This window comes from Aquila chrysaetos, chromosome 12, assembly GCF_900496995.4.
Source record: "Aquila chrysaetos chrysaetos chromosome 12, bAquChr1.4, whole genome shotgun sequence".
NCBI lineage: Eukaryota > Metazoa > Chordata > Aves > Accipitriformes > Accipitridae > Aquila > Aquila chrysaetos.
Window position 1 is genome coordinate 1,100,384 of NC_044015.1, and position 23,486 is coordinate 1,123,869.

At 66.0% G+C, this 23,486-nt stretch overlaps 5 protein-coding genes across 11 annotated transcripts; 1 reads left to right on the plus strand and 4 right to left on the minus strand.

The window, feature by feature from the left end:
• Positions 1-54: 54 nt before the first annotated feature.
• On the minus strand, positions 55-2,209 carry C12H19orf25 (chromosome 12 C19orf25 homolog). 2 transcript variants are annotated; one of them, XM_030032274.2, is made up of 3 exons: positions 2,103-2,209; positions 1,260-1,439; positions 55-1,174 (listed from the first exon to the last, which is right to left on the minus strand). In XM_030032274.2, exons 2-3 carry the CDS (start codon positions 1,405-1,407, stop codon positions 978-980), a joined length of 345 nt encoding a protein of 114 aa, XP_029888134.1. In that variant the 5' UTR covers positions 1,408-1,439; positions 2,103-2,209; the 3' UTR covers positions 55-977. The 2 variants fall into 2 exon arrangements, with proteins under 2 accessions (XP_029888134.1, XP_029888133.1); XM_030032273.2 differs by lacking the exon at positions 2,103-2,209 and adding an exon at positions 2,045-2,095.
• A 108-nt stretch (positions 2,210-2,317) lies between these two features.
• Positions 2,318-7,533, minus strand: REEP6 (receptor accessory protein 6). Of its 3 annotated transcripts, XM_030032250.1 has the most exons (7): positions 5,501-5,633; positions 4,751-5,089; positions 4,315-4,408; positions 3,907-4,045; positions 3,414-3,582; positions 3,080-3,148; positions 2,318-2,472 (listed from the first exon to the last, which is right to left on the minus strand). In XM_030032250.1, exons 1-7 carry the CDS (start codon positions 5,616-5,618, stop codon positions 2,426-2,428), a joined length of 975 nt encoding a protein of 324 aa, XP_029888110.1. In that variant the 5' UTR covers positions 5,619-5,633; the 3' UTR covers positions 2,318-2,425. The 3 variants fall into 3 exon arrangements, with proteins under 3 accessions (XP_029888110.1, XP_029888112.1, XP_029888111.1); XM_030032252.1 differs by lacking the exons at positions 4,751-5,089; positions 5,501-5,633 and adding an exon at positions 7,343-7,533; XM_030032251.1 differs by lacking the exon at positions 3,080-3,148.
• Positions 7,534-7,665: 132 nt separating this feature from the next.
• On the plus strand, positions 7,666-14,127 carry PCSK4 (proprotein convertase subtilisin/kexin type 4). Of its 2 annotated transcripts, XM_030032226.2 has the most exons (16): positions 7,666-7,893; positions 8,391-8,495; positions 8,585-8,680; positions 8,838-8,966; positions 9,653-9,729; positions 9,844-9,932; positions 10,509-10,681; positions 10,761-10,973; positions 11,226-11,326; positions 11,701-11,804; positions 11,972-12,089; positions 12,298-12,474; positions 12,780-12,904; positions 13,237-13,356; positions 13,428-13,924; positions 14,047-14,127. In XM_030032226.2, exons 1-15 carry the CDS (start codon positions 7,681-7,683, stop codon positions 13,805-13,807), a joined length of 2,220 nt encoding a protein of 739 aa, XP_029888086.2. In that variant the 5' UTR covers positions 7,666-7,680; the 3' UTR covers positions 13,808-13,924; positions 14,047-14,127. The 2 variants fall into 2 exon arrangements, with proteins under 2 accessions (XP_029888086.2, XP_029888084.1); XM_030032224.2 differs by lacking the exons at positions 7,666-7,893; positions 14,047-14,127 and having other exon boundaries at positions 8,226-8,680; positions 12,744-12,904; positions 13,428-13,939.
• Positions 14,128-15,017: 890 nt separating this feature from the next.
• On the minus strand, positions 15,018-15,906 carry LOC115349021. Its single transcript, XM_041127880.1, has 3 exons — positions 15,671-15,906; positions 15,472-15,587; positions 15,018-15,361 (listed from the first exon to the last, which is right to left on the minus strand). The coding sequence occupies exons 1-3, from the start codon at positions 15,904-15,906 to the stop codon at positions 15,018-15,020; spliced, it is 696 nt and encodes a 231-aa protein (XP_040983814.1).
• A 2,036-nt stretch (positions 15,907-17,942) lies between these two features.
• ADAMTSL5 (ADAMTS like 5) lies at positions 17,943-23,280 on the minus strand. Of its 3 annotated transcripts, none has more exons than XM_030032228.2 (12): positions 23,128-23,278; positions 22,121-22,190; positions 21,877-22,037; positions 21,373-21,433; positions 21,161-21,269; positions 20,938-21,065; positions 20,725-20,848; positions 20,012-20,095; positions 19,278-19,441; positions 18,951-19,194; positions 18,600-18,671; positions 17,943-18,518 (listed from the first exon to the last, which is right to left on the minus strand). In XM_030032228.2, exons 1-12 carry the CDS (start codon positions 23,184-23,186, stop codon positions 18,205-18,207), a joined length of 1,590 nt encoding a protein of 529 aa, XP_029888088.1. In that variant the 5' UTR covers positions 23,187-23,278; the 3' UTR covers positions 17,943-18,204. The 3 variants fall into 3 exon arrangements, with proteins under 3 accessions (XP_029888088.1, XP_029888087.1, XP_029888089.1); XM_030032227.1 differs by having other exon boundaries at positions 20,932-21,065; XM_030032229.1 differs by having other exon boundaries at positions 18,285-18,518; positions 19,966-20,095; positions 20,932-21,065; positions 23,128-23,280.
• Between the last annotated feature and the right edge of the window lie 206 nt (positions 23,281-23,486).

Sequence of the window (23,486 nt, forward strand, 5' to 3'; positions counted from 1 at the left end):
CCTCGCCAAGCTAAGCAGGGGCGTGTGGACAGAAAGTCGCATCTTCAGTTCTCTGAGAAGGGTTTTTAATGAGATTTCTGACAATCCCCAGCGCTGGGGTGACCCGTTCCCACCACCTTTATTAGCAGTACAGGACAATTCTGCTCCCGCCACCACCGCTGCGGGGCCATCGGCCCCGGTCCCCACACGAGCTGCAAAACTGGCCCCCGGCCCCCCCACGGTCCCTCAGCTCTTCGCTTTGGAGGAGGGGGAAGGCCTGGCTTTGCTCGCTGTCGAGTGGGAGATTCTCAGGCTGTCCACAAGCCTGTCGAAGAAGAACTCGGTCTGGTACTCCAGCTCAATGAGGTGCCGCAGGAAGGGAGGCACCTCGGCTTTCTTCACGCCCACGTACACGGGGATCATCTTGGTCCCGTGGCGGTGGATGATGTGATAGAGGTTCCATTGAGAAACGCGCTGGCACCACGGGTCGCCCAGGGACTTGGCGGAGAGGAGGAGGATGGCCACCCGGCTGGCCTCAATGACCTTGATGGCGGTCAGGACAACGGACGTCCCGGCCACTTGGTCCTGGTGCTCTGCGTAACCCCGAAAGCCCTCTTTCTTCAAGCGCTCCGAGATGCGGGAGGCGATGTGGTCATCCTCGGGGCAGTACCAGATGGAAAAGTCATAGGTGAAGCTGTGGCGTGAGGGCGCAGACGACATGCCACCCGCCGGGGACAAGGACGTCGAGTTCACGGACAGCAGGGGCCAAATGCGGGGGCTGAGCCTTTCCTCCCGCACCGGGAACCTGCCGCCGTGCCCGGACAGCCCCTCGCCGGCACGGGCAGCAGGTCCCGCGGCTCCCCAGAAAAAAGTCAGGCTGCCAAGGCGGCCCAGCCCCGGCCCTCCTGCACTCCGGTGAGGTTGCCGGCAAGCTGCGGCAACGCCAGATCCTCCGGTAAATCAAACGCAAACGGTTCTACCCCCGATTCGGGCAGCCCTCAGAAAGCTTTCTGCCTCATTTCCGAAATGCCGCGCTCCAGCGCCGCTCCCGCCCGTCGCAGCTCCTGGCACCGCTCCCGCAGCCGCTCCCGGGACTCCTGCAGCCGCTGGTTCATCTCCACGTAGGAACGGCTCTGCCGGTACAGCCGCTCCCTCTCCTCCGCGGCGGCCTCCTGCCTGGTGGGGCCGGGGGAGCCTGGCGGGGGGCAGAGCAGGGGTGGGGGGCTCAGCGAGGGCCGGTGGAGCCCCCGCTACAGCTCTCCCCCCATCCCGGGACTCACCTGGAGAGGGGCCGTGGTCCCGGCGGGGCTCCGCGGGGAGGAGGAAGACGGGGTCGGCTGGGTGGGTGCCCCGCACGTCGGCCAGGATCTGCTCCACGCTGGGGGGCTCAGGGCGGGTGGGCAGCACCCGCTTGGCCTTGGAGCTCATCACGGGGGGGGCCTCATGCGCGGGGGCTGGCACTGGGTCGGGGGGGGGGGGGGGGATGAGGGGGCTGGGCTGCGCCCACCCCGGCCACCAGACAGACAGATGGACAGACACCCCCCGCACCGTGCTGCCCTTCGGACAGACACACAGATCTCCTCCCGCCGCCCCCCCCCGACAGGCAAACCCCCCTCACTGTCTCCCCCGGAGAGACAGACAGACAGACAGACCCCTTCGTTGCCCCCCCCGCACAGACCGATTTCCCCAACCCCCAGACAGACAGACAGACCCCCTCGCTGCCCCAGGACAGACAGCAGCCCTCTCGTTGCCTGTTAGGCAGACAGACAGACAGACAGCCCTCCCCCGGGACCGACAGACTCCCTCCTTACCCCCCCCCCGCCCGGACAGACAGACCCCTCCACCCCGCCCCTGGGACGGACAAACAGACAGACAGCCCGACCCCCACACACACACTTTGTCCACCCCAGGACAGACAGACAGATAGATCCCGGCCTTGTCCCTCAGGACGGAGAGAGCCCCCTCCCTCCCCCTCCGGACAGACAGACAGACGCCCTCCCCCGCCCCTCCGGACAGACAGACAAAGCCCCGCCCCCAGGACAGACAGACAGACAGACAGACCGACCCCCTCCGCCGCCCGTTACTCCAGACGGACGGACGGACGGACAGACCCCGCTCCTCACCCGCCGCCCTCCTCCCAGCCACCGTAGCACCAGCCCGCCTCTCCCCGCTCCCTCACTTCCGGCACGCCCCCGGAGCGACGTCATCCCGGCACACTCCCTCCCCTCCCCCGGGCCCCGCCCTCTCTCTTATCACTCCCACCCCTCCCCGCTCTTAAAGGGGCCGCGCGGTATCACGGCGCCGCCGCCACCCACAGGGAAGAGGCGGTTCGCGGAGCACCGGGGAACACCGAGGGGGGTTTATTGGGGACAGCAGCGGTGGGGCATGGGTCTGGGCAGGGAACCCAGGCCCGCGGTCGTGGTGCCGGTGGCGCCGGAGGCTGCTCTCACTTGCTCTTCGCTTCCTGCGCCAGGTTCATGGCTGCTCCGGAGGCTGCGGGAAACACGGGAATGGCCTTACGGTCTGTCCCTGGAGACGTGGACACCCAGCCGGTGGCCCCCGGGGACGAGCCCATCCCGGCCGTGCATCACCGACCCGTTCCCCGTGACGCCCGGCGTCACCGTCCCGTTCCCCATGACGCCCGGCGTCACCGTCCCGTTCCCCGCGACGCCCGGCGTCTCCATCCCGTTCCCTCCCGCTGCGGCACCGGGCCGGCAGCCAGCTCCTGCCTTCCCCGAGGCCGGCGGGCAGCTGCCCGCCCTGCCTGCACCCGCGAAAAGGGAGGCTTCGAACGGGAACCCCAAGTCGACGCCAGCGCCGAGGAACGCGCGGACATGGCGGGGCCGAGGGAGGACGCGGGATCCGGCTACGGAGAAGCGGGAGGGAAAGCGTCTGCTCTACCCGCGCCGAGGGAGAAAGGGACGGTTGCGCGTGAGCCGCGCCGGCGCCTGCGAGAGCAGGAGCTCGGTTTGGCCGGCGCCGCCGTGGCCGCAGCCGTCCGCCGGCTCCGGCCAAGCGTCTGGCGGTAGCGGCGAGGCGATGGGCACGGAAGGGCCCTTTCTCCCTTCAGCGGCAGCAGGAACCGCGGCTCTTTACATACAGACAGGCTGAGCTGCGGTGCCACCCTCGGCCGCCAGCCGGGCTCTGCTGCTGACCAGAGTCTGCAGGACTGGACCGCCAAGCGCAAAGAGAAAAAGAGAGAATTACAGAGAGGGGAGAGAGAACCCCCCCCGCACCCCGCTCGGCTCCTGCCACCACGGGGAGGGACACGGCTGCGGCTGCGAGAGCACGGCCCGCCGTCACGGAGAGATGGCCGCTTGCTGGTAATTAAAACGAGAGCTGCCCACGTCCCAGTGGAGCCGGGCTGTGTTCCGGGGAAAACTGCCTGCCCCGGGCACGGAGCAGGATGGCGGGGACCGGGGGACCCGCGTTACCTTCTCGGGTGATGCTGGAAGCCACGTCCAGGGCTTTGGTGCTGAGGTTGCCCAGCACGTTGTCCACGGTCTGGTGGTGCCTGAGGAAGCAGGGCCGGATAACGTTCTGGTAGAGCACCTGCGACCCGTTCCAGGACACGGGAGCCATGCACCACACCAGGAACAGGCACTGCGGGGAGGAGAGACGCTCCAGAGCTAGAAGATGGCGGGGCAGGGCAGGGGCTGAGCGAGGCAGCCCCCCAGAAGTGGGGCAGTGACGGGGCAGCAGCTGAGCTGCGCCGGTCCCCCCCCAGCCCGGTCCGAAGGCAGGTTCCCAAGGCCGGAGCTCGCTGGAGGCATCAGAACCTCAGGGAGCTCCGCGCTGGACTGCGGCCCCACCACGGCCACCATCCCTGCCCTGCTGACAGGGCAGAGGCCACCACGCTTGGTTCCTCCGAGTTCTGCCACCGGGCGAGAGGACTCTGGCCCCGGCAGCCCCCGGCAAAGCCATTACCTTCCCAACGTAGTAGAAGGGGAACCAGTAGAGGAAGATGTCGGAGAAGAACTCGGCTACACTGAAGACGCCGTACACCACCCAGTACGTCAGCCACATGGTGTCGTCCTCTTTGCTGGAGCTTTCGATGGCTTTGATGCTGCGGCAGGAGAGGGGAAGGGCACTGCTGCTGCAGTCCTGCTGCCAGGGTGGGCACCTCCTTCCCAAGTCCTCCAAACCCTGGAGCAAACCTGCCTACCGGGTCCTGCTGCCCACGCTGGGACCGTGCCAGGTCCCAGCATTTTCAGGAAGGTCTCAAGAGCTTCCCAACCATAACTGCCTGTTCATTTACCAGGGAGACTCTCAGCTAAGGGCAGGGAACGCTCTCCAGATGCTGCAGGGAGGCTGGGCTGGGACACTGGTACTTACGAGACATACGCAGGGTAGGCGAAGCCGATGAGGTTGCAGAGCAGCGAGGCACCATAGCCGAACATGAGGTACAGCCCCAGGAACGCCGCAGAACCTGCCGGGGGGGACACAGAAAGGACGGTCATGTAGCTGCTGACACTGAGACAGCAAGGAGAGACCCCGGCTCAGTCTGCTGAGCAGGATTCTCATCCCAGTAGTGAGAAGAGGCACATGCCAGGACGCTCCAGTTGGGAATAACAACCACCCCCAATTAAATCCAGTACGACCCTCCGCACACCAGACCACTCAGGTGCTCAACACGCCGCTTGCGCAGCCGCACTGAGCCATGGCACATGGCAGAGTCTGCTGTGGAGTGCAGGTGCTCGCTCATCCCCAAGGGAGCCACGACCTGGACCTGTCACCGTTTGTCCCCTCCCTGGCCTGGAAGGGACTTTACCACAACAAACTCGCTGCGCTTTCAACCCATCGCCAGCCTGGACCCGGGCCAAGGCTGCAGAGTCATCGGAAGCAGAGACTTGAACACACACGTACAGTCCAAAGTCAAGGCACCGAGCTTTTCCTCTGCGCGTGGGGCTCAGAGCCACTTGGCATTTTGATAATGACTGTTCAAGGACAAGCCTTGCTACTGGAGCCAAGTGCCCAGCAGCAGCCTTGCTGCCAAAGCCTGCGTCTCCTTTCTGCTCCCTGTACACATCTCCTGCATGTGCTTGTGCTGAGCAGCCACTGTGCGTTAAGGATTCAGCCCCCTGAGAACCAGCAATCCAATCCCGCTTCCCTGTTATTAAATTAGATCATTAAAATTAAATGTAAGCCAAGGCTTCGGTCGTTTGGAGCCTGCCCAGCCCTCAGACGCTTGCAGGAGTTGGGAGAGCTGGCTGATAGGGGAAGCCGGGGCAAGGAGCCCTTGCTGCCAAAACCACGGCCACAGTGAAGAGCCCTCGCTCCCGTGTGGGCTCGGAGGGCCCGGAGATGCCAGCACCCAGCAGCTCCCTCCCAACCTGCCCAAGGCAGCTGAAACACAGACCCCGAAGGGGCAGAGGGCAGGAAAGCAGCCGGGGGACACGCAGAACCGGAGTCGAGGGCATTTACTGTCAGAGCCCAGCAGCGTCTCCCCTACCCTGCGTACAAACTCCTCCGTCGATGTAAGCGCCTTGCCCTGCAGCAGGTAGGAAAGCCAGGACTTAACCTGTCTGTGCTGGTGAATTAGAGAAAAGCCCTTGCTCGGGCTCAGAGGACGGATTATCCCCGCTCTGCTCACTGCAGCATTTCTGCCCCCGGTGTGAAGCAGCCGTGGCTCCGAGCATGAATGGGGCTTTGGGTCTTTCCCGGGAGACTGGCAAGAGCAACGCGGCTTTGGAGCAATCATAAACCTCCCTTCAAGGAAAACTGACAGGCAGGTTCAGGCAGCACTGGGTTTCATTCCTCCAAGAGCCTTAGAAGGGATTTCACGGGCTAAGTTTAGCCCCCAGAGAAATTTATGTAACAGCAAAAAACCAAGTGAAAGGCTTCGCTTACAAAGAAGAGCTGCTGAGGGGGGTGGCTGGAGCCATCCCACGGTGCCTGTCCCGTCCCCCCTCACCCCTGAGACCCCCCAGCCCCACACAGGAGGGGACATTTGGGAGAACAGTGATCCTTACAACAGCACTTAAAAGAGAGCGAGGCTTTGCCAGTCTGGCAGAGAAAAGGTTTCCCTGGTGAGGAGGGCAAGCAGCTGGTGTGACGGCCAGCCCGGCCGGCCCCGTGCCTTGGGAAGGGGACACCGTCCTCCGGGATGATTTTTAATCAGCTGAAGCCACCACACAGCTGACCTGGCTGTGCTGCCCAGAGGCCAGGCAAGATGGGCTCCAAACTGCAGCCCACGGGTCGCTACTGGCTTCAGAGATGCGGAACTGACCTTGCTGGGTTCCAACACAAATTAGAAATTGCTCCAGAGTGAGGGGAGGGAGAAATCAAGTATTTCTAGTTCAGCAGCAGCTTCTCCTTTCCAGGACAGGGACCAAGAACATGGGACCATCGCTCTTTGGTGGAAGAAGCGGTGCCTCCACTCTTCCCCTACCCCCAAAACTCCATCACACCTGAGCACGACCAAAGCCCCGGGACCATTTTGCTCAGAAGATGCCCAGCCACCGCACACCGCATCCAAACACAACACGTGCCCGTTCACAGACCCCTTTCCCCCCTCGGAGCAGGAAAATGAGCCCTGCAGCAGGGAAAGGGCCAGGAAATTGGACCGGGAGGCAAAAGGCAGGGGAAGGGCCTGGTGGGACGTGGGCAACCGGGAAACCCTGAGCCCCTCCTGGGAGGTTTTATATAAAATACCAAATTGGAGAATGCGGACAGGCAAGTGGTAAATTGGCAGAGAGCAGCACGGGGCCGAGGGTCAGAGCCGTGGCAAGGACAGAGGAGAGGAGTCACGTCATGCCAGGAGGACGTTCCCTGGGGAGATGCCGGCTGGTTTCTCATTAATGAGCAAACAGGATCTCGTTAACAGCCGGACCTCTGCCCTCCCACTGGGGAGGGAGGAGAGTCCCGTCGGATGAGCAGGACATGGGGAAGGGGTGCTCCTGTCCCCAGCGCCTGGTCTGACCCGCCATGATTTGGGGGCTCACCGGTCAGGGAGCGGGGACCCCCCCTCTGTCAGGGCCAGGCTTCTCAGGGGTCTTGAGGGTCCGGCAGAGCCCCCCGACACGCAGACCCCTGTGAGCGTGCCTCCCCTCGGGTTGGGGTGTGGGATTTCACGCCTGCCGAAGGCGAGGACCGGCCAGCGTGGCCACCCCCCCTGGCCCCCATCCCAAACGGGGGGGGGCTCTGCCTGCCCTGCCCGTGCCCCCCCCCGCAGAGCCCAGAGGCACGGTGAGGGGCTACCGGGGCACCCCAGGAAAGAGAAGGGACCCTCGGAGACCCCCCCCTAAAACGGGAGGAGCAGGAAGGGGGCAGGCAGCGGGGGCCGCGCTGGGGTGGGGGAGGAAGGTTGGGGGTGTCCCGGGAAACCGGGGGTGTCCCGGGGAACCGAGGGTGCCGGTCGCACCTGTGGCCAGGTAGAGCCGCCGGACGCCGGTGCGGGCTTCCAGGCGACCCAGTAGGTCGCCCAACGGCCCGGGGCGATCGAGGAGGCGCTGCAGGCGCTGCGGCACCGTGCCCATGGCGATGACAGCGGCGGCGGCGGCGGCGGCGACCCCGGTGCGGTCCGGTCCGGTCCGATCCGATCCAATCCCCGCCCCCGCCGCCTTCCCGCCGCCCCCGGGCCAATGCGGCGGCAGGGCGGGGCCCAGAGGGGCGGGGCCAAGGCGAGAGGAGGGGCGGGGCGACGCTGTCGCCATAGCAACGGCGGCTCAAACCCACCCACCCCCGCCCTCCGCGGCGTGGATGGCGGCGCGGCCGGGGCCGGGGCCGGGGCCGGGACCGGGGCCGCTCCTGCTCCTGCTCCTGGGGTTGGTGGTGGTCGCCGCCGCCGCCGCCCCGCCGGTCTCCGCCGAGCCCCGCGTCTACCTGAGCAGCTGGGCCGTGCGGGTGGCGGCGGCGGGGCCGCGGGAGGCCGGGGGTCTGGCCCGCCGGCACGGCCTGCTCTGCCTGGGTCAGGTGCGGCCCGGTCGGTGCCCGCAGACCGGTCGGGTGCCGCGGGGAGGGCGATGGGGCAGGCGGGGAGTGGGGCGAGCCCAGCAGCTCCCGTCCACGCACCCTCGTCCCACCCCGTTGTCCCCCTTCGCTCGTCCCCTCCGTTCACCCCCCACCCTGTGTGCACAGCGGGACGCTGGTTTAATGTTAAAATAGGGCTGTTCGATCGTTCCCTCTAGTGCTTTTAAACCATCGGAGGCGGGTGAAAGCATAAGGGGCGCGCGTTGGTAATGGCCTCTGTGTGCGCACGGGTGAGCGAGGAAACCCGAAGGGCACACGCAACCCCCCCCCCGGGAGCCCACCCTCTCTCCAAGCGACGCTCTCTGCTTGTCTTGCCACGTACAACTCGCATTAAATGCGCCTTTCTGATCTCTACGGCCCACATAGAGCTGGCGCACGCGTCCGCAGCCCAGCTGCTTGTCTAGAAACTGCCTCTTACAACAGCTCTTTGCTGCCTGCAGGTGATGGAGGGAGAGCCTTATTATCATTTCAAACACCGTGGCACCAGGCAGAAAGCCTTAAGCAGACACTGGGGCTGGAATATGCGCCTGACAAAAGAGCCAAAGGTAGGGAGGAGGCGGTTGCAGGGACCCAGGTTACCGCATGCCTGCTGGGCAGGCTCTGCCTGCCACCAACAACGCTGCTTCCCACCCAGGTTCTCTGGTTTGAGCAACAAACCGTAAAGAGGCGCACGAAGAGAAGCGTCAATGTGGTGCCAACAGATCCCTGGTTCTATAAACAGTGGTACATGGTGAGATTTTGCCAGTCTCTTGTCTAATCCTCAAGCAAATCACCTCCCTGATGTGTAAACAGGACTAATGCTAACAGTGATGAGGCAGCAGAAGAAGACTTGAAGGTCACCCGCAGCCCGCTACCCAGGGGCTGATCAAATTTAATCCGTTTTCCAGAATAATGACATCAATCCTGATCTAAACATCCTCACTGCTTGGAGCAAAGGGTACACGGGGCTGGGGGTCGTGCTGACCGTCCTGGACGATGGGATTGAGAAGGACCATCCGGACCTGTCTGCCAACTACGTAACTATGAGGGGCCGAGCAGCGTGGGCTGCAGGAACCAGCTCCTTCAGGGCGTGTTGTCTCCAGGGGAGGGTGGGAGCTGGTGCCTTCATCCCGCCCGTGGGACTTTGCAGTGGGAACTCAGCCTCTCTGTGGCTGAATCAAAAGGTTTGATGTCTCCCGCAGTGCATTCTCACATCACGGAAACGTTAGAACTTGTACACAGTCAAGCCCCCAAAATAGATGTAATTACAGCAAGCTGCAAAGCCAGTAAAGCTGGTAAACCCTCACGTGCTCCGAGAGCTGAGAGGAAAGGATAGGTAAATCTTAGTTGTTGTTTATAACAACATCGTTTCAGTGGTTTGTAGTTCCTCTCTCCTAGCTGTGCGGCTTGCCCTCAGGTGACTTGCCATACTGGGCTTTCTCACTGAACATAAGCCTGGGCACGATGAAGCAGCACAGCGATGCGCAAAGTTATGCTCCTTTAGCGAAATCCCATTTCCAACAACCCCAGGTTAACCCAGTACAGTTGCTGGGTGCGAAGGGGCACCCCCTGCCCTCTCCCAGCGGGGCAGGCAGCCAGCTCACAGGCAGGCAGGGTGATCCGTGCTGCCAGACACCGGGCAAAGCACCAGGCACCGATGTCGAGCTGTCACAACCCATGCCGAAAGGCAGTTTGCTCATGCCGGTGCCTCTTTTTGCAATAGGACCCTCTGGCGAGTTACGACTTCAACAGCAATGACCCCGATCCCCAGCCCAGGTACGCTGCTGGGGATGAGAACTGGTAAGTTCTGCCCAGCACCCTGTGCTGGGTGCTTTATCTCTCTGGGGGCTGGGGCTGTCCCAGGCCCCTTCACCCCTCACAGAGGATGGCTCACAGGCTAACTCTGCCCCTCAGGCACGGGACACGCTGTGCAGGAGAAGTGGCAGCCGCAGCTAACAACCGAATCTGCGGAGCAGGCGTTGCGTACAATGCCAAAGTTGGAGGTGAGCTGTTGCTCCGGCGTGCTGGTGGAAGGAAAGTTGCAAACCAGCTCCGGCACCCTGGGGGGGGGACACACATGGCCCCAGGCAGGGCTGTTCTGGGGGGGAGATGGGGGCTTGCGGGTGAGTGGAGGGTGCTGCGGTGTTACCGCACATCCAGCCATGGTGTGGGGCTCGGTGCTCGCTGGGGGTTTAATGCCCACCGCAACACCAGGATCTGGCAGGCAGCACCAGCACTGCGTGGGCTCAGGCTCCCCTGGGGAAGCAAGTGTGGCAAATGGGGTTAAAAGGTGGGAGAACTCACTGGGCTTAATTGCAAAGGGCTTAACGAGGAGCTTTGGGAACCAGCTCACAGCAGCAGCCAGTCGCACAGATCTGCGGGAGCCTGATCTCCTTAGGGCAGCATCATGTGAAAGGTGCTCAAGGCAACCGGGGGGGGGTGAAGTGGGGGCCAGCAAGATGCCCCTCAGCCTTTACATCGGTGTAGCACGCGTGAGGCTCCTGTCCACCCAGAGCCAGCATGGCCTCCTGCCTGCTGCCGCCTCTCGGACACCGCTGCTCCTCTTCCTGGCCCTGCAGGCGTGCGGATGCTGGACGGTCCCATCACGGACATGGTGGAGGCTCAGTCCCTCAGCCTGCGTCCCCAGCACATCCACATCTACAGTGCCAGCTGGGGCCCCGAGGATGACGGGAAGACTGTGGACGGGCCAGGCGTGCTGGCTGCGGAGGCTTTCCACAGAGGGGTCACCAAAGTAAGCTCGGTGCTGGCCTCGGGAACCTCACCGGCACAGGGACTCCCTGCTCATCCCCCTCTGCCTCCCTCCCTGCCAGGGACGGGGTGGCCTTGGCTCCATCTTCATCTGGGCCTCCGGCAACGGCGGGATCAACTACGACAACTGCAACTGCGACGGGTACACCAACAGCATCTATACCCTCGCGGTGGGCAGCGTCCTGGCAGGCGGCCGGAGGCCCTGGTACGGCGAGGGCTGCTCCGCCATCCTCACCACCACCTACAGCAGCAGGACCACAAGCGAAGTGCAGATCGTAAGTGCCATGCCGGCTCTGCCAGAGCAGCCGCGCTTGGGCAGACACCAGTTCCCAGTACAGAGCTGGCTCATCCGAGCCCTCCTTACCTGGGGAGGGAGAGGGAGCCTTTATTAAAGTGTCCGCATTAGACCCCAAAAAGCTTGAAGGGACCCGGAGGGAGCATTTATTGAAGTTGCCCAACTCCAACCAGTCCTGCCCTCTGCGCCAGCAGCCGGCAATGGTGCCGAGACCCCCCCGTCTTCCCCCCAGGTGACCACCGACCTGCACCACCGCTGCACCGACAAGCACACAGGCACCTCTGCCTCGGCCCCGCTGGCCGCAGGAATGATCGCCCTCGCGCTGGAGGCCAAGTAGGTGACATCGTGGCAGCGGGACAATCCCCAAGGAGAGCCTGGTGCCTCGCCAGGACCCTGAAGGGACAAGGAAGGGAGACTTTGCTAGCAGGGAGGTTGGGGGGGTGCGGAGCTGAGGTCTCCCAGGGCTGTGGTGGGGCAGCATCTTCTCCCAGGACACTGAAGGAGAGCAGCCAGAGGCAGAAGGAGACTTGTCCTCTGGAGGTCTCTGTTGCTCGCTTTTTGGCAGTGAAGGAGGTTGTGGGGGGACCAACTTCGACCCAGACAGCAAACTTAATTACCCACATCGGAATTTAGAAGAGCCAAATCTGACCCTCAAAAGCTAACCCAAAGCAGAGACACCTCTGTCCCCAAATCCTGCTTGCTTCCAGCCCAGCACTGACCTGGCGTGACCTGCAGCATCTCGTCATCAGGACCTCCAAGCCCGCTCACCTGCAGGCAGAAGACTGGGCTGTGAACGGGGTTGGACGCAAGGGTGAGTTCAGGGCTCAGCCGCTGCCTGCCCCTGCTTCCCTCCCCTGGCCGTGGCCGGAGTGTGCTGCCCCTCAAACTCCTGCCAGCATACCTGGGGCAGGAGCCCCCAGTGCTCTCCCAGTGCAGAGGGGCCCACCCGTCCTCTCTCGGCTGGCATCTGCTTTTCAGTGAGCCACCACTATGGCTATGGGCTCCTGGACGCTGGTCTGCTGGTGGAGATGGCCAAGGAGTGGACAGGAACTCGGCCCCAGCGGAGGTGTTCGGTCAAGGCTCTTCACACCCCCCGGTAAGGGCCGATATCCCCTGGGTCTGACCTCACGCAGGGACTTTCTTGTAGCTGTGCCCGTTGCAGGAACAGACGTTGCCTCCCCAAAAGTGGTCTGCGCTGCACAACTTCTGCTGTAACCACGGGGCTGTGCTTAGAGGTCACGGTGGAGGGCAGGATGCCCATGGAGGGGGAAGAGATGCCCTTACCTCTGTCCTGTACTTGGTAGGAACATTGGCTCCAAGCTCACCGTCTCCACAGACGTCTCCTGCTCCGGGAGGACCAAGCACATCCGCTCGCTGGAGCACGTCCAGGTCCAGCTCTCTCTGAGCTACAGCCGCAGGGGGGACCTGGTGATCGCTCTGACCAGCCCGATGGGGACCACATCCACGCTGGTGACCGTGCGGTAAGGGCGCTCTGCGAGCTCGCAGGGAGCACGTTGCAGTGAGACTTGCGAGCTGCTGGGGTGGGGGGCAGAGGGGGTCCTCCTCTCACAGCCTCTCCTGGGGCCGGGAGACTCCCCCCACACTGAAGCGGCTGCTCCTGGTCCCCAGAGGGAATGGGCTCGCCGTGCCCAAAACTCTTCTGTGGCCCTTGCCACGTCTCAGCAATGCCCCCTTAAACCAAGAACAGGGTGACTCTAGGGCCTCCGTGGGCCGTATCCCTCCCCTCCAGCCCCTGGGCATCACTCCCGGCTCTCCTCTCCTCCAGCCCGTACGACACCAGCCAGCAGGGCTACAAGGACTGGACCTTCATGTCCACACACTTCTGGGATGAGAACCCCAACGGGACCTGGACACTCCGGCTAGAGAACAAGGGCGATGCCTATAACACAGGTGGGTGCCCAGGGCCCCGGGGGAGCAAACGCCATTCACGAGGGTCACCCAGTGCCCGGTCATTCTTCCTTCCCCTACTTTGATTAGCAACTTTTTGACTTGTCCTTTTCCTGCTCCTCCTGGCTATGTGAGCCTTTTTTTTCCACAGGGACATGCTTGTTTGTTTTGAGGGTGTCTCTGGCCAGCACACAGCCAGGAAAGGGGCACAGCTTGCTCTCCCCCATGTAGCCTCAAAGCTTCCAGCCCCACATCCACCAGCTTGCAGATCCCAAACGCTGGAGGGTGGGAACATGGGTGCCGTCAGCACCGAATCCTGTCCCTTCTGCCCCCAGGTCTGCTGACCGGCTTCATCCTGCACCTCCACGGCACAGATGAGGAGATGACAGCCAGGCACTTTGCAGCCTCTGCCACGGACAAGTGCCTCAGGCGGGACGCGCGGGGAGCGTGCGAGGGTGAGTCTTTGGGCAGGAGGGGACGGTGCTTTTGGCCCCGCAGCGTGGCCGATGCCACCCTTCCTCCGCAGACTGCGGCAGCTCTTTGTTCGCCTACCGGCGCTCCTGCCTGTCCTACTGCCCTCCGCGCTACTACGGCCATACCCAGAGAGCCGCCGCCACCAACGCAGCCCGCGTCTGTGCCAGCTGCCACCCCTCCTGCTACACGTGCCAGGGCGCTTCGGCCAACAACTGCACGGCCTGTCCTCCTGCCGGCACCTTCGATGAGCTCACCCGCTCCTGCTCCCCTCCGCAGGGCTTCCCCGCCGAGGAGGGGCTGCAGAGTGACCTTCTCCCTGTCCTCGTCTGCGGGAGCCTCATCCTCTCAGCCTTCCTCTATGTCACATACCGCGTGGCCTTTTGCGTCACGAAAGGTAGCTCCTGCTGTCCCCGGGCTGGAAAGGCAGCATGACACCAGCCTGGGCTGCACGGACACAGGGGGGCTGGATCCCAGCCTGGAACAGAGCTGCCCTTGCCTGGCTTCCGAAATAAACTGATTGTTGCCTTTCTGGACCACCCTCTCTGAAGGGTAATTTCCCTTCCCAGCAGAGCCTGGGCTGATCCCAGCCTGTGTCCAGCTCTGCACATCAGCAGGGACACGGGTTGTGGCTTCCCTCCCCGCCTGGCTCGTGCTCTCCCCCCCACACACAGACACCCCCCAGGGACCCGAGCCGTGCCAGGGGGCCCGATCTGGCACGCTGCTGCAAGGGAGCTATTTCCAGAAGAGCCGGGCTGTGCGGCCGGGAGCCCTGTGCCCTTTCCCACGCGCAGAGGGCCGTAGGGAAGAGGAGATGTGACTTCTCTCCAAACAGCTGCACCCAAGTGACCGCAGCCAGCTCCTCCGGCACAAGCTTACCCGCGAGACCACGCAGCTTTTGGCAGAGCGGAGGCAGCCACGCTCCAAACCGCTGCTTGGGGAGAACTGCCCGGACCCATACCGCGCAGTACAGAGCACGGTGCGGTCCCTGGTTCTTGTTTACCAGCAGCCTTTAATTCTTAAAAAAGGGGACCCAGGGTTGCTGCACCCCACGGCCGCCCTGCTCTTCCCCCCCACCCCGCCACGGCAGCGAGCAGAGGCAAATGGCTGGCAGCGGCACAGCAGCAGCTGCACCCCGGCACGCAACGCGGCACCAGGCAGGGCTGGGACGGGCACGGGGAGAGCTGCCAACTGGGGCCCTCCCAGGGGCATCGGCACCGCGCCGCGCTCAGCCTCCCAACCGCAGGACCCCGCTGCCCCGGGACACGGCCGTGGCACGGCAGGGTGGGGGTGGTTTGCTCCCCCCCGCCGGCCGTGCCATCCCCGAGCGCGTTTGCACAGCTGAGGCGTGCTTGGGAGTTACGGAAGAGAGCGAGACCTTTGTCCAAGTGTATAATCACCCATGAAAAAGCCCTTGGCCGGACCTTACAGAGCGCAGACAGGAGGGAGCTGGGATGGAGCTTTTCCTCAAAAGGCACTGGGATCCGTGCCTCGCAGCCTGCCTGGGAACGCGAGCAGAGCACGGCTGCAAACACCAAGGGAGGGGCCTGGGGGCAACGGCTTTGCCAAAACACCAGCCCAGCGCCACGGGATGAGTTAAGAGCCTGGATGCACTGGACTGCGGCTTCCCGTGGCAGTGCGAGCCTCACCGGCCCCTCCGAGGGGTTTTCTCCGTCCCGCTCCCCTCCGTCTGGGCTGCCCTAGTCCTCAGTGGGCAGCCCGCGGTGCGGGAACCGACGCTGGATCTCGGCACGCACATCATCCTGCACGGGGAGACACGGGGATAGGGGAGGGCTGTGCCCACAGAGGGGGTCCAGGGCAGCTCACACTGCCCTGCCGCAGGAGCCCAGGGTGCCCATCCCCTCCCCAGCTCCCCCCCCCCTCGGTCCTCACCGCCCGGCCGAGCCGTCCCAGCAGCGGGGTGAGGCACAGCAGTTCTTCGTCCCGCGGGTCCCCCCGCCACCTCAGCGCCGGGATCCAGTTGGCAGCCTGGGGAGAGAGAGGGTGAACGCTGGCCACGGAGGAGCAGTCGTAGCCATGGTGCTCCCAGTGAGCCGGTGGACACAAACCCCCCTCCCAAAATCCATCACTGCCGGTACCTGGGTGGGGAAGACCTGGATGGCGTGGTCCAGGGCCACCGTCTTGGCCATGTCCCTGCCCAGGCGGGTCAGGTCCTTCCCGGGCACAGAGGCAGTCCGGCTGGGAGAGGCAGTGCCTGGAAGGGGAGGCAGAGCCCGTGGGGACCAGTCCCTGCCACATGGGAGGTCCCCAGCGGGGTTTCCCCAAGGCCATCATCACCTGATCAGCTTCTTCTTGGGGTCCAGCACATCCAGGACCTTCTCGGCATAGTCCCGCTTTCCAGTTGTGAAGATGAAGATCTGGGGGAGCAGGCAAAGGTCCCTGCACCGGCTGCCTGAGTCCCTCCCTCCCCGATGCAGAGGCACCCCACCGGCTTCCCGCAAGCCCCCAGGGGAACGTGGGGGCTCCGGGTACCTCGTAGGTCTTGGAAAGGCTCTCCAGGAACTGCTCCACATGGGGACGCAGCTTCACATGGACCTGGAAGGGAACAGCATCGCCAGGCAGCCCCAGCACCCAAGTCCTGGCACGCAGGTGGGACCAGCACCCCAAGCAGGATCCAAGGGGCTGCTCAGCCACCCTCTCCCCTGGGGTCTCCTTCCCCTCTGGCTGTCAGGGGAGGACACAGGCACAGAGGCCACATGGACAATGTGGGTCTTCACACCCCTGAGTCACAGCCCTCTGTCCCCCCCCCAACCGGGGACCCAGCACCCCACTGTCCCAACCCCAGCACATGAGCACCCACCTTGTAGGAGTCTCCCTGGAAGACCGTGGTGAAGGTGGCCATGGCACCCTGCCGCCAGCCAGCGAGCATGGAGGAGCAGACCAGGGTCCCCTCCTGCAGAGCGGGGAACAGGGTCAGACCCCAGCCCCAGGGCTGCAGTGTCGTGTCCCCCCCCCAGCTCACCAGCTCCAGGACGAGGGTGCGCTCCAGCGTGCTGCGGGTCTTCCGGGGACCATTCCTGCCAGGCGCTGGGACCGCAGGGACCAGCCTGGCCGGAGGAAGGCAGAGGGTCGGCAGTGCTGCAGGGCTGGGGGGCTGTGTGGACCCCCTCCCGCATACTCACAGGCTGGGGGCAGCAGGGTCCTGGCACTCATCTGCAGGGAGCCCCGAGAAGTAGGCACCCTTATAGCGGGGCTGCGGCGAAGGGCTCACAGGTTCTGTGGGACAGAAGGGTCCTGGGGTGACCCCCACTTCCCCAGGCAGGGATTGCCCTGGGGGGGGGACGGACACAGACACACTCACCCCTTTCCCTGGGGCAGGGGGGAGCAGACACCAACCTGCAATGCTCCCCCTTGAGACGCAGCTTTGCCAGCCGGCCCTTCCTGGGGGTCACGGACTCCAAGGGGGGACAGGGGACACGCTCCCAGGACTCCCAGCCCCACAGCGGGCAACGATCATCCCAGTCCCCTTCTCTCTGCCAGCTCTTAGCCCGCCGGCGAGCCCCAGCCTTGGTGGCCGAGAGCCCCAGGTCCCCGCTGCTCTCCCTGCGGGGTCTCTTTGCACGTGGGGTGACTGTCCCCCACCCCACCATGGCTGGGACAGCCAGACAGGGACACCCCAAGCACAGGATGCCCGAAGGTGACAGCACAGAGCAGCAGCCCTGGGGCTGCCAGGCATTGCTCTGGGTCAGGTCCCGTCCCGTCCCGTCCCGTTCCGTTCCCCCCCCCCCCCCGCCCGCCCGCCCCAAGGACAGAGCAGCCAGCACAACCATCCCTGCCCAGGGACAAAACTCCCCCAGCAACCCCAAACCAGCCATGGGTGGTGGGAGGGGGCACTTTTATAGGGTGGAGGCACTTTTTTTCCAGTCCTAATCACCCCAAGGTGCTTCTGCCTGCGTTCCAGAGCACCTGGCATCAGCCAGGCTTTACTGGGACCAGCTGGGGAGCCCAGCACGGAGCCTCAGCTGCCCCCAGGGCTCATCTCTGGCTCCTGGTGATTAATTACCCGGTGTGCTACGGAACCTCCTGGGCTGGCAGCTGCCACTCAGGGCACCCACCCCAGGTACCCCCCCCCAGCTGTGGCCCCAGCCCCGTGCCCAGTTTGGGAACAGTCACCCATGACACGAGCTGGGAGAGCTCAGCCTTTCCCCAGCACCCACTCCAAACCCACCCTCGGATGGGTGCGAGACCACCCCCGGAGCACCGAGTGGGAGATGCACCCCACAGCACCCCCGGACACGTCCTGTCCCCCCCACGGGCCCCGCGGTTGTGCCCGCCAGCCCGCGGGTTGGGTTACGGGCGAGGGGGCTCCAGCACAGGGAGGGACCCGCTCGCCTCTGCCGGAAGGGAGATAAGCAGCAGGTCCCTGACCTCGAAAAGCAGAACCTGGCCGGCGTCCATCTCAGGGACAGGGACACGCTGCTGGGTGGGGGCATTTCTCTGGGGGCTCAGCATGGGGACGAGGGAGGGGACCCCCTTCCCCTGGGCACCCTGTGGTGGGGAAGGCATGGGACACCCTGGGCCGGTTCCAGCCAGGAAAGCGCATGCGGCGAACAAGGTGATATACAGGTTTATTTTCTGCAAAAAAAATAAATTACCACCATCCTCCACACCCCCCGCCCCCCCACAGCCAAGTCGACCCCAAGGACGGTGAGATGCCCGGCACAGGGCAGAGGGCAGGACGGGGGGGCCCTGGCCCCTCCAAAGCCATGGAAAGGGTTCGGTGCACGGCAGGAGCATCGCCAGCCCCTGGGTTTGCCCTCGGGGTCCCGCCGGCTGCCCCCTCCCCTGGCGATGGAGCCCAGGGAGGGGGCTCAGGGCGGCCGGGGCTGTGGACAGTGCTGGGCTGCCTCCCGCACCAGCCGGTCCTCACGGGGCGTCCACGGCCGGGCATAGCCGTCGTCCTGCAGCAGGATGCGGTTGAGCGTGCGCTCGTAGTTGACGTGCCGCCGTGCCATGAGCAGGTACTCGCCGCCCTCCCGGAGCCGGGGGCAACCGCAGATGTTGGGCACCCACACGTATTCCCGGGACACCAGCGGGAAGCGGTGCCGATACGGTGTTTTCACCTCCACCTCGTAGCGCGTCTCTTGCCCCACTAAGCGCTGTGCCAGGATCTGGCCCTGGAAGACTGAGGGGCGAGCGTTGGGCACCCTGAGCTGGGCACTTTCCCCGGCATCACCCCGAGCCCCTTCCCGTCCCCGGCGCTCACCGAAGTCACTCTGGCAGAAGTGCCAGATGCGCTGGGAACGTCCCTTGGGTGGGCGGCACCTCCCGCATTGCCCTGCGGGGCCAAAGCTGTAGCAGTTTAGGGGGGAGAGGGGACACTGCACCCCCAAACCCCCCTCCTGCAGCAGCGGGAGGGGGAATTGGGGGTCTATACCCCATAAGGACAGAGGGGACACGCCGGGCTCCCGAGGGTCCCAGGGAGGGTTTAGTCAGGGGGCCCTTTTTTAGGGTCCCCATCTCATGGAGAACCCCTGGGGCTCTCCAGGACCCTCCCCACAACAGAGACCTCAGGATTATGGGGGGGCTGTTGGGACCCCCACGGGGGAGCAGGCACCTGCGGCAGCCCCGGCCACGGTCCAGCCGGGGGGGCTTCTTGGCGGCGGCTCCGTGGCAGAACCCCTGGGCTGGGTCGGCGGCGCAGGGGCCGGGGTGACCGGGGGCTCCGGGGGCGGGGGGCTGCCGGCCCCCCGGGGCTGGGGCTGCCGCAGGGGGCTGGTGTCGACACGGCCGGGCTGGGGGTGCCCGCGGGGCAGCCAGAACTCGTACTCGATGCCAGGGTTGGGCTCCTGAAGCAGGACCTGAGTGGGCAGGGGCAGAGCTAAGAGGAGCGATGGGGGCCGGGGGCCAGCCGCCCCCATCCCCGTACCACACCTGCCCTCACCATCACGTGCAGATCCTCGTCGGTGGGCCCGGGCGCCTCCAGGGTCTCGGTGCCATCGGGGGTCCGGGTGTAGTGCAGCTGGGTGCCGGCCACCTCGTATGGTCCCGGCCAGGCGATGGACCAGTCCCCGTTGAGCACGTAGCGCCCATCGCTTGTCATCAGGGCTGCGGGAAGGAGCACGTCCAGGGGCCGAGCACTGCACGGTCCCCGGGACCCCCGTGCTGGGCTGGGCTGGGGGCAGCCCAGCTGCCTGGGTCCCCACCGGAGGCCTCTCCCCAAGCGGGGAGGGCAGCGTGGGCTGGGAGAGCTGCGGTCGGGGCTCGGGAGAAATCTGCGTTCTTGTAAGAACTTGGCTTCGGTCCCAAGCCGGAGCCAAACCCTGGTGTGCAAACCCCCCCCCCAAGCCCTGGCGCTGGCAGGGAACGGGGCCCTGACTGGATAGGGAGGAGGACTGGGGGGTCTGGGGGCAGGGGTCCTGGTCCTGGTCCCACGGTGGCTGGCCTGGCCCCGCTCCAGCTCAGCCCTTCCCAAAACCCACGGCCGCAGCCTCTGGAAAATTGCGCCGAGCGCCGGCCGGCAAGTTCACTGAACCCGTGATGCTTAAAACAGCATCTGAGCGGGGGAACCGGCACGGCACGGCACAGCCACCCCCTGCCCTGCCCTGCCTGCCCCCATGGGTGGCACCAACCAGGACCAGCTGGGATGGACTGGGACGGAGACAGGACACGTCCTACCGAGGTAGTTGCGGCTCTTGTCCATCACCTTGATATGGGTGGCCCCAGCTGGGATCTTGGTCACATTCATGTACCCAAAATAACCTGGCGGGGAGGGCACAGTCAGGGCAGAGCGAGGGTACAGCCCGAGGGGACAGCCCGCGGACAGGGGGGACAGGGCTGGGGCGGGAGGGGACCGGGCACAGAGCTCTGGGTCTGGTGCAGCCCCAGCCCCAGCCCAGGAACCAGCAACATGAACCCAGCCTGGTCCAACATGCTGGGACATCTGGGGCACCCGATGATGGCCCTGGGGTGCCATCCAGGGCTGTCTGCCCTCACGGGCATCATCGTCCCTACAGCCTGGCCAGGCACCCCATGGACACTGGATATGGACGCACGGACCCTGGGTGCCCCCAGGGACCCCCGAACAGCCCTGGGGACCCCATGGATTGTGCCCCAGAGATCCCCCCCCCCACCCTCCGGAGGAGCATACCCTCTGCAACGAGACAAAATCACCCCAGTGAGGGGTCTCCTCCAAGCCCGCTGTCCCCGTCCCTAAGTGTTGGGGACAAGAAGGGATCAGGGACGATGCCCCAGCGGCAATGAGGGAGAGGGGACGAGGGGACGGGGGACCCAGGCGACGCCTTGGGAACACAGACGGGGGACGGGAGGACAGGGGAGCCAAGAGCCAAAGCATTCACCCATGGAGGGGGCCGGGGCAATGGTTCATTCACCGGAGGAGGGGTCCGTGCCCTGGAAGAGCCGGTGCACGAAGAGACACGCGTCGTGGCCGCCGCCGCACTGGCCGCAGGCGTCGGGCTGCGTGCCCGAGCCCAGGATCCCGTCGCAGCCCACACTCTGCGGGGAGCCGAGACACAGCCTCAGGGTGGGGGGTCAGGGCTGGGGGTCCCGGGGGTCCCGGGGATCCCGGCCCTACGTACACCCACCAGGCAGCGCCCGCCAACGCAGAGGTCCGGGGAGCCGGGGCTGCAGCGGGTGCCGTCCAACACCCGGCCGAAGGAGTAGTAGAAGTTGTGCCCCATGGCCAGGCAGTTGAGGTCACAGACGTTGGGGGCTGCCGGAGCCAGGCGGGAAGGGAAAGGGGTGACGCCGGTGGCAGCCATGGCCCCCGGTCAACCCGGTGATGCCGCCCGCCGCCCCAGGACTCACCTCCATGGAAGGGCACCCAGCGGTACCGGGCTTGCGTGCCCAGGACGGGCTTGTTGTCGTAGAGGGAGCACTGCATGGCACGGAAGGGCACCGAGCCGCCGGGGCAGCCCTGCGGGAGCGGCAGGATGGAGCCCCGCGGGATGGGGAGGACGGAGCCCTGCGGGGCCGGGACCGGGGCCGGCCGTGCCGTGCCACGACCCTCGCACGCTCACCTGGAGCTGGCAGAGCCGGTACTGCCGCGGGTCGCCCGTGCACGGCTCCTCCTCGGTGGACCTACGGCCGCAGCGTCAGCGCGGCGGGGCCGGGGCACGGCCTCCCCGAGCAGCCCTGCCTGCACCCTGCGTCCCCCACGGGGACGTTCCCCATCTCCGGGGCCAGGATGCCGCCGAGCCACCGAGCTGCAGCCGGGCGGGAAGTGACGCGTCCCCACGGGGCAGCGGGAGCGGGGACCACGATGTCCCGCATGGGGCCACATCCTGCTGGAGCAGCACCCCAGGATGGATGCGGCAGGGTCCGGCTCCCCCCCCCCCACCCTCCCCGATCCCTTCCCCTCCAAAATCAGGCTGAAATTTGGCGAGGGCATAGCGCGGTGCCGAGGGCTTGCAGGGACAGTGAGGAGTCAGCGACAGAGCTGTGTCATGGGGTGTGGGTGCTGCGGGGGCTGTGGAGGAGTGGGGACATCCCGGGGGGGTCATGCTGCCCCGTCCCCCACTCACCGCAGGCACCTCCGGGTGCGGAGGGCGACGCCGTCCCCACAGGAGCTGGAGCAGGAGCTCCAGGGTCCCCAGGGCCCCCAGGTGCCCCGGGCCGGCTGCCGGCGGGGCCGAGCAGGGGCTGGGGGCTCGGGGACCCGCGCCGGTGTCCCCAGGGCTGGGCCCTGCGTGGAGGAAGGTGACGGTCAGCGCCGGGGCTGGGCTCGAGCGGCCTGGGGGGTCCCGCCGCGCGCCCCGAACCCCTCACCTGCGCCGTGCCGCCGGCGCAGCCCAGGCTGAGCCAGGCCAGGAGCAGCAGCCACCACGGCTGCCGGCACCTGTGGGAGCAGAGAGTGCTGAGCCCCACCGTCCCCAGGGACCGGGGCGGCCGGCAGCGGGGTGTCCCACATCCCGGCATCGGTGCTGCCGGCGCTGCCGAGGCGGGAGGGCCACCGCCGTGTCCCCCACGGGGACCCCGGCGAGGGAGACGGAGGCAAGACGAGACACAGCGGGAGGGTCCCCGCCACCGGCGGCACCAGCCGGGGACGTGGGGTCTGGTGCCACGCGGCAACGCCGGAGTCTCGGACCCCGAGCGAGGCCAGGCGGGTGGGCGCAGCCGAGCCGGCGACGCCGCGTCCCGCACATGTGCCCCACGCGGCGGCGGGCAATGGGAGACGACACCGCCGCACCCACGGCCCTGCGGCGGGGAGCCGGGCCGGGCTCGCTGCCTGCCGGGACAGGACCAGACCTGCGCGGCGGGGCCGGGACTCCGTGTCGCTCCCTGATCCGGATCCGGCCCCGCCATGGGGGTGAGCGGGATGGGGGGTAGCGGGGAACCCCCCCCCCCCCCGGGTCCCAAAGTGCCTGACCCTGGAGCACCCCAACCTGCCCAGCCCGGGGGGGTGCAGGGGGGTGAATAGGGGTGCTGGGGGGTGCTGGGGTCCCAGCCCCGTGTTGGGGAATCCCCCGGCCGAGCCGGTTTCCTCCTGCCGCGCAGCTCCCACAGGGACCCAGGGGTCTCGAGTGGCCACCCCGAATGCCTGGGTCCCCCCAGCAGGGCAGGGGATGGGGGCGGGGGGTGGCAGTGCCTTTGCTTTTGCGGGGCGGGGGGGGGGCTGTCCAGAGCCCAGCGAGGGTCCGGTGATGCCCAGACCCCGCTGGCAGCCGGGGGACACGGCGTGCCTCAGTTTCCCCCCCAGGAGCGGAGCTGACCCGGGGGAGGGGGGGGGTTGCTTCGGGGGTCCGCGAGGGGTTAAGCAGAAATCAGGACCTTACCCGGCACCGTGGGGTCCCCCGCTGGGAACCGGGACTCCCCGACACCCCCACCCGGCCATGCCGCCCCTCGTCCGGGGCGTCCCGGCGGCTCAATCCCGGCCCGGCGGCCCGGCGGCGGGGAAGGGGGACCCGGGACGATCGGGCATCGCTTGCGCAGCTCCGGGGGGGGGGGGGGGCGAGGCTTCCCCCCCCCCCCCCGGCTCGCCTCCCGTCCCTCCCCGCTGCGTTATTAATATCCAGCCCCAAAGGTGCGCCCAGCCCTCCCCGGCCGCCCGTTAACCCTTCGGGGCCCGGAGCTCCGGCGGGCGAGGGTGGGCCCCCGGGGACCCCATCAGCCCCAGTTGCAGAGGGGAAAGGTG

Coding starts and splice junctions, on each gene's coding strand:
- C12H19orf25 (XM_030032274.2), bottom strand. CDS start 1,407: ATGAGCTCCAAGGCCAAGCGGGTGCTGCCCACCCGCCCTGAGCCCCCC. Junction 1,175..1,259: donor GGACCACGGCCCCTCTCCAG/GTGAGTCCCGGG, acceptor GCCCCCCGCCAG/GCTCCCCCGGCCCCACCAGG.
- REEP6 (XM_030032250.1), bottom strand. CDS start 5,618: ATGCTCGGAGCCACGGCTGCTTCACACCGGGGGCAGAAATGCTGCAGT. Junction 5,090..5,500: donor TAATTCACCAGCACAGACAG/GTTAAGTCCTGG, acceptor ATTTAATAACAG/GGAAGCGGGATTGGATTGCT. Junction 4,046..4,314: donor GCCTACCCTGCGTATGTCTC/GTAAGTACCAGT, acceptor CTCCTGCCGCAG/CATCAAAGCCATCGAAAGCT.
- PCSK4 (XM_030032224.2), top strand. CDS start 8,285: ATGCGCCTTTCTGATCTCTACGGCCCACATAGAGCTGGCGCACGCGTC. Junction 9,933..10,508: donor GTACAATGCCAAAGTTGGAG/GTGAGCTGTTGC, acceptor CTGGCCCTGCAG/GCGTGCGGATGCTGGACGGT. Junction 11,805..11,971: donor GAACGGGGTTGGACGCAAGG/GTGAGTTCAGGG, acceptor TCTGCTTTTCAG/TGAGCCACCACTATGGCTAT.
- LOC115349021 (XM_041127880.1), bottom strand. CDS start 15,906: ATGTGGAGCAGTTCCTGGAGAGCCTTTCCAAGACCTACGAGGTACCCG. Junction 15,588..15,670: donor CCCAAGAAGAAGCTGATCAG/GTGATGATGGCC, acceptor CTCCCCTTCCAG/GCACTGCCTCTCCCAGCCGG. Junction 15,362..15,471: donor TCCAGGTCTTCCCCACCCAG/GTACCGGCAGTG, acceptor CTCTCTCCCCAG/GCTGCCAACTGGATCCCGGC.
- ADAMTSL5 (XM_030032227.1), bottom strand. CDS start 23,186: ATGGCCGGGTGGGGGTGTCGGGGAGTCCCGGTTCCCAGCGGGGGACCC. Junction 21,434..21,876: donor CGCACCCGGAGGTGCCTGCG/GTGAGTGGGGGA, acceptor CTGCGGCCGTAG/GTCCACCGAGGAGGAGCCGT. Junction 20,096..20,724: donor GGGCACGGACCCCTCCTCCG/GTGAATGAACCA, acceptor CCTCCCCGCCAG/GTTATTTTGGGTACATGAAT.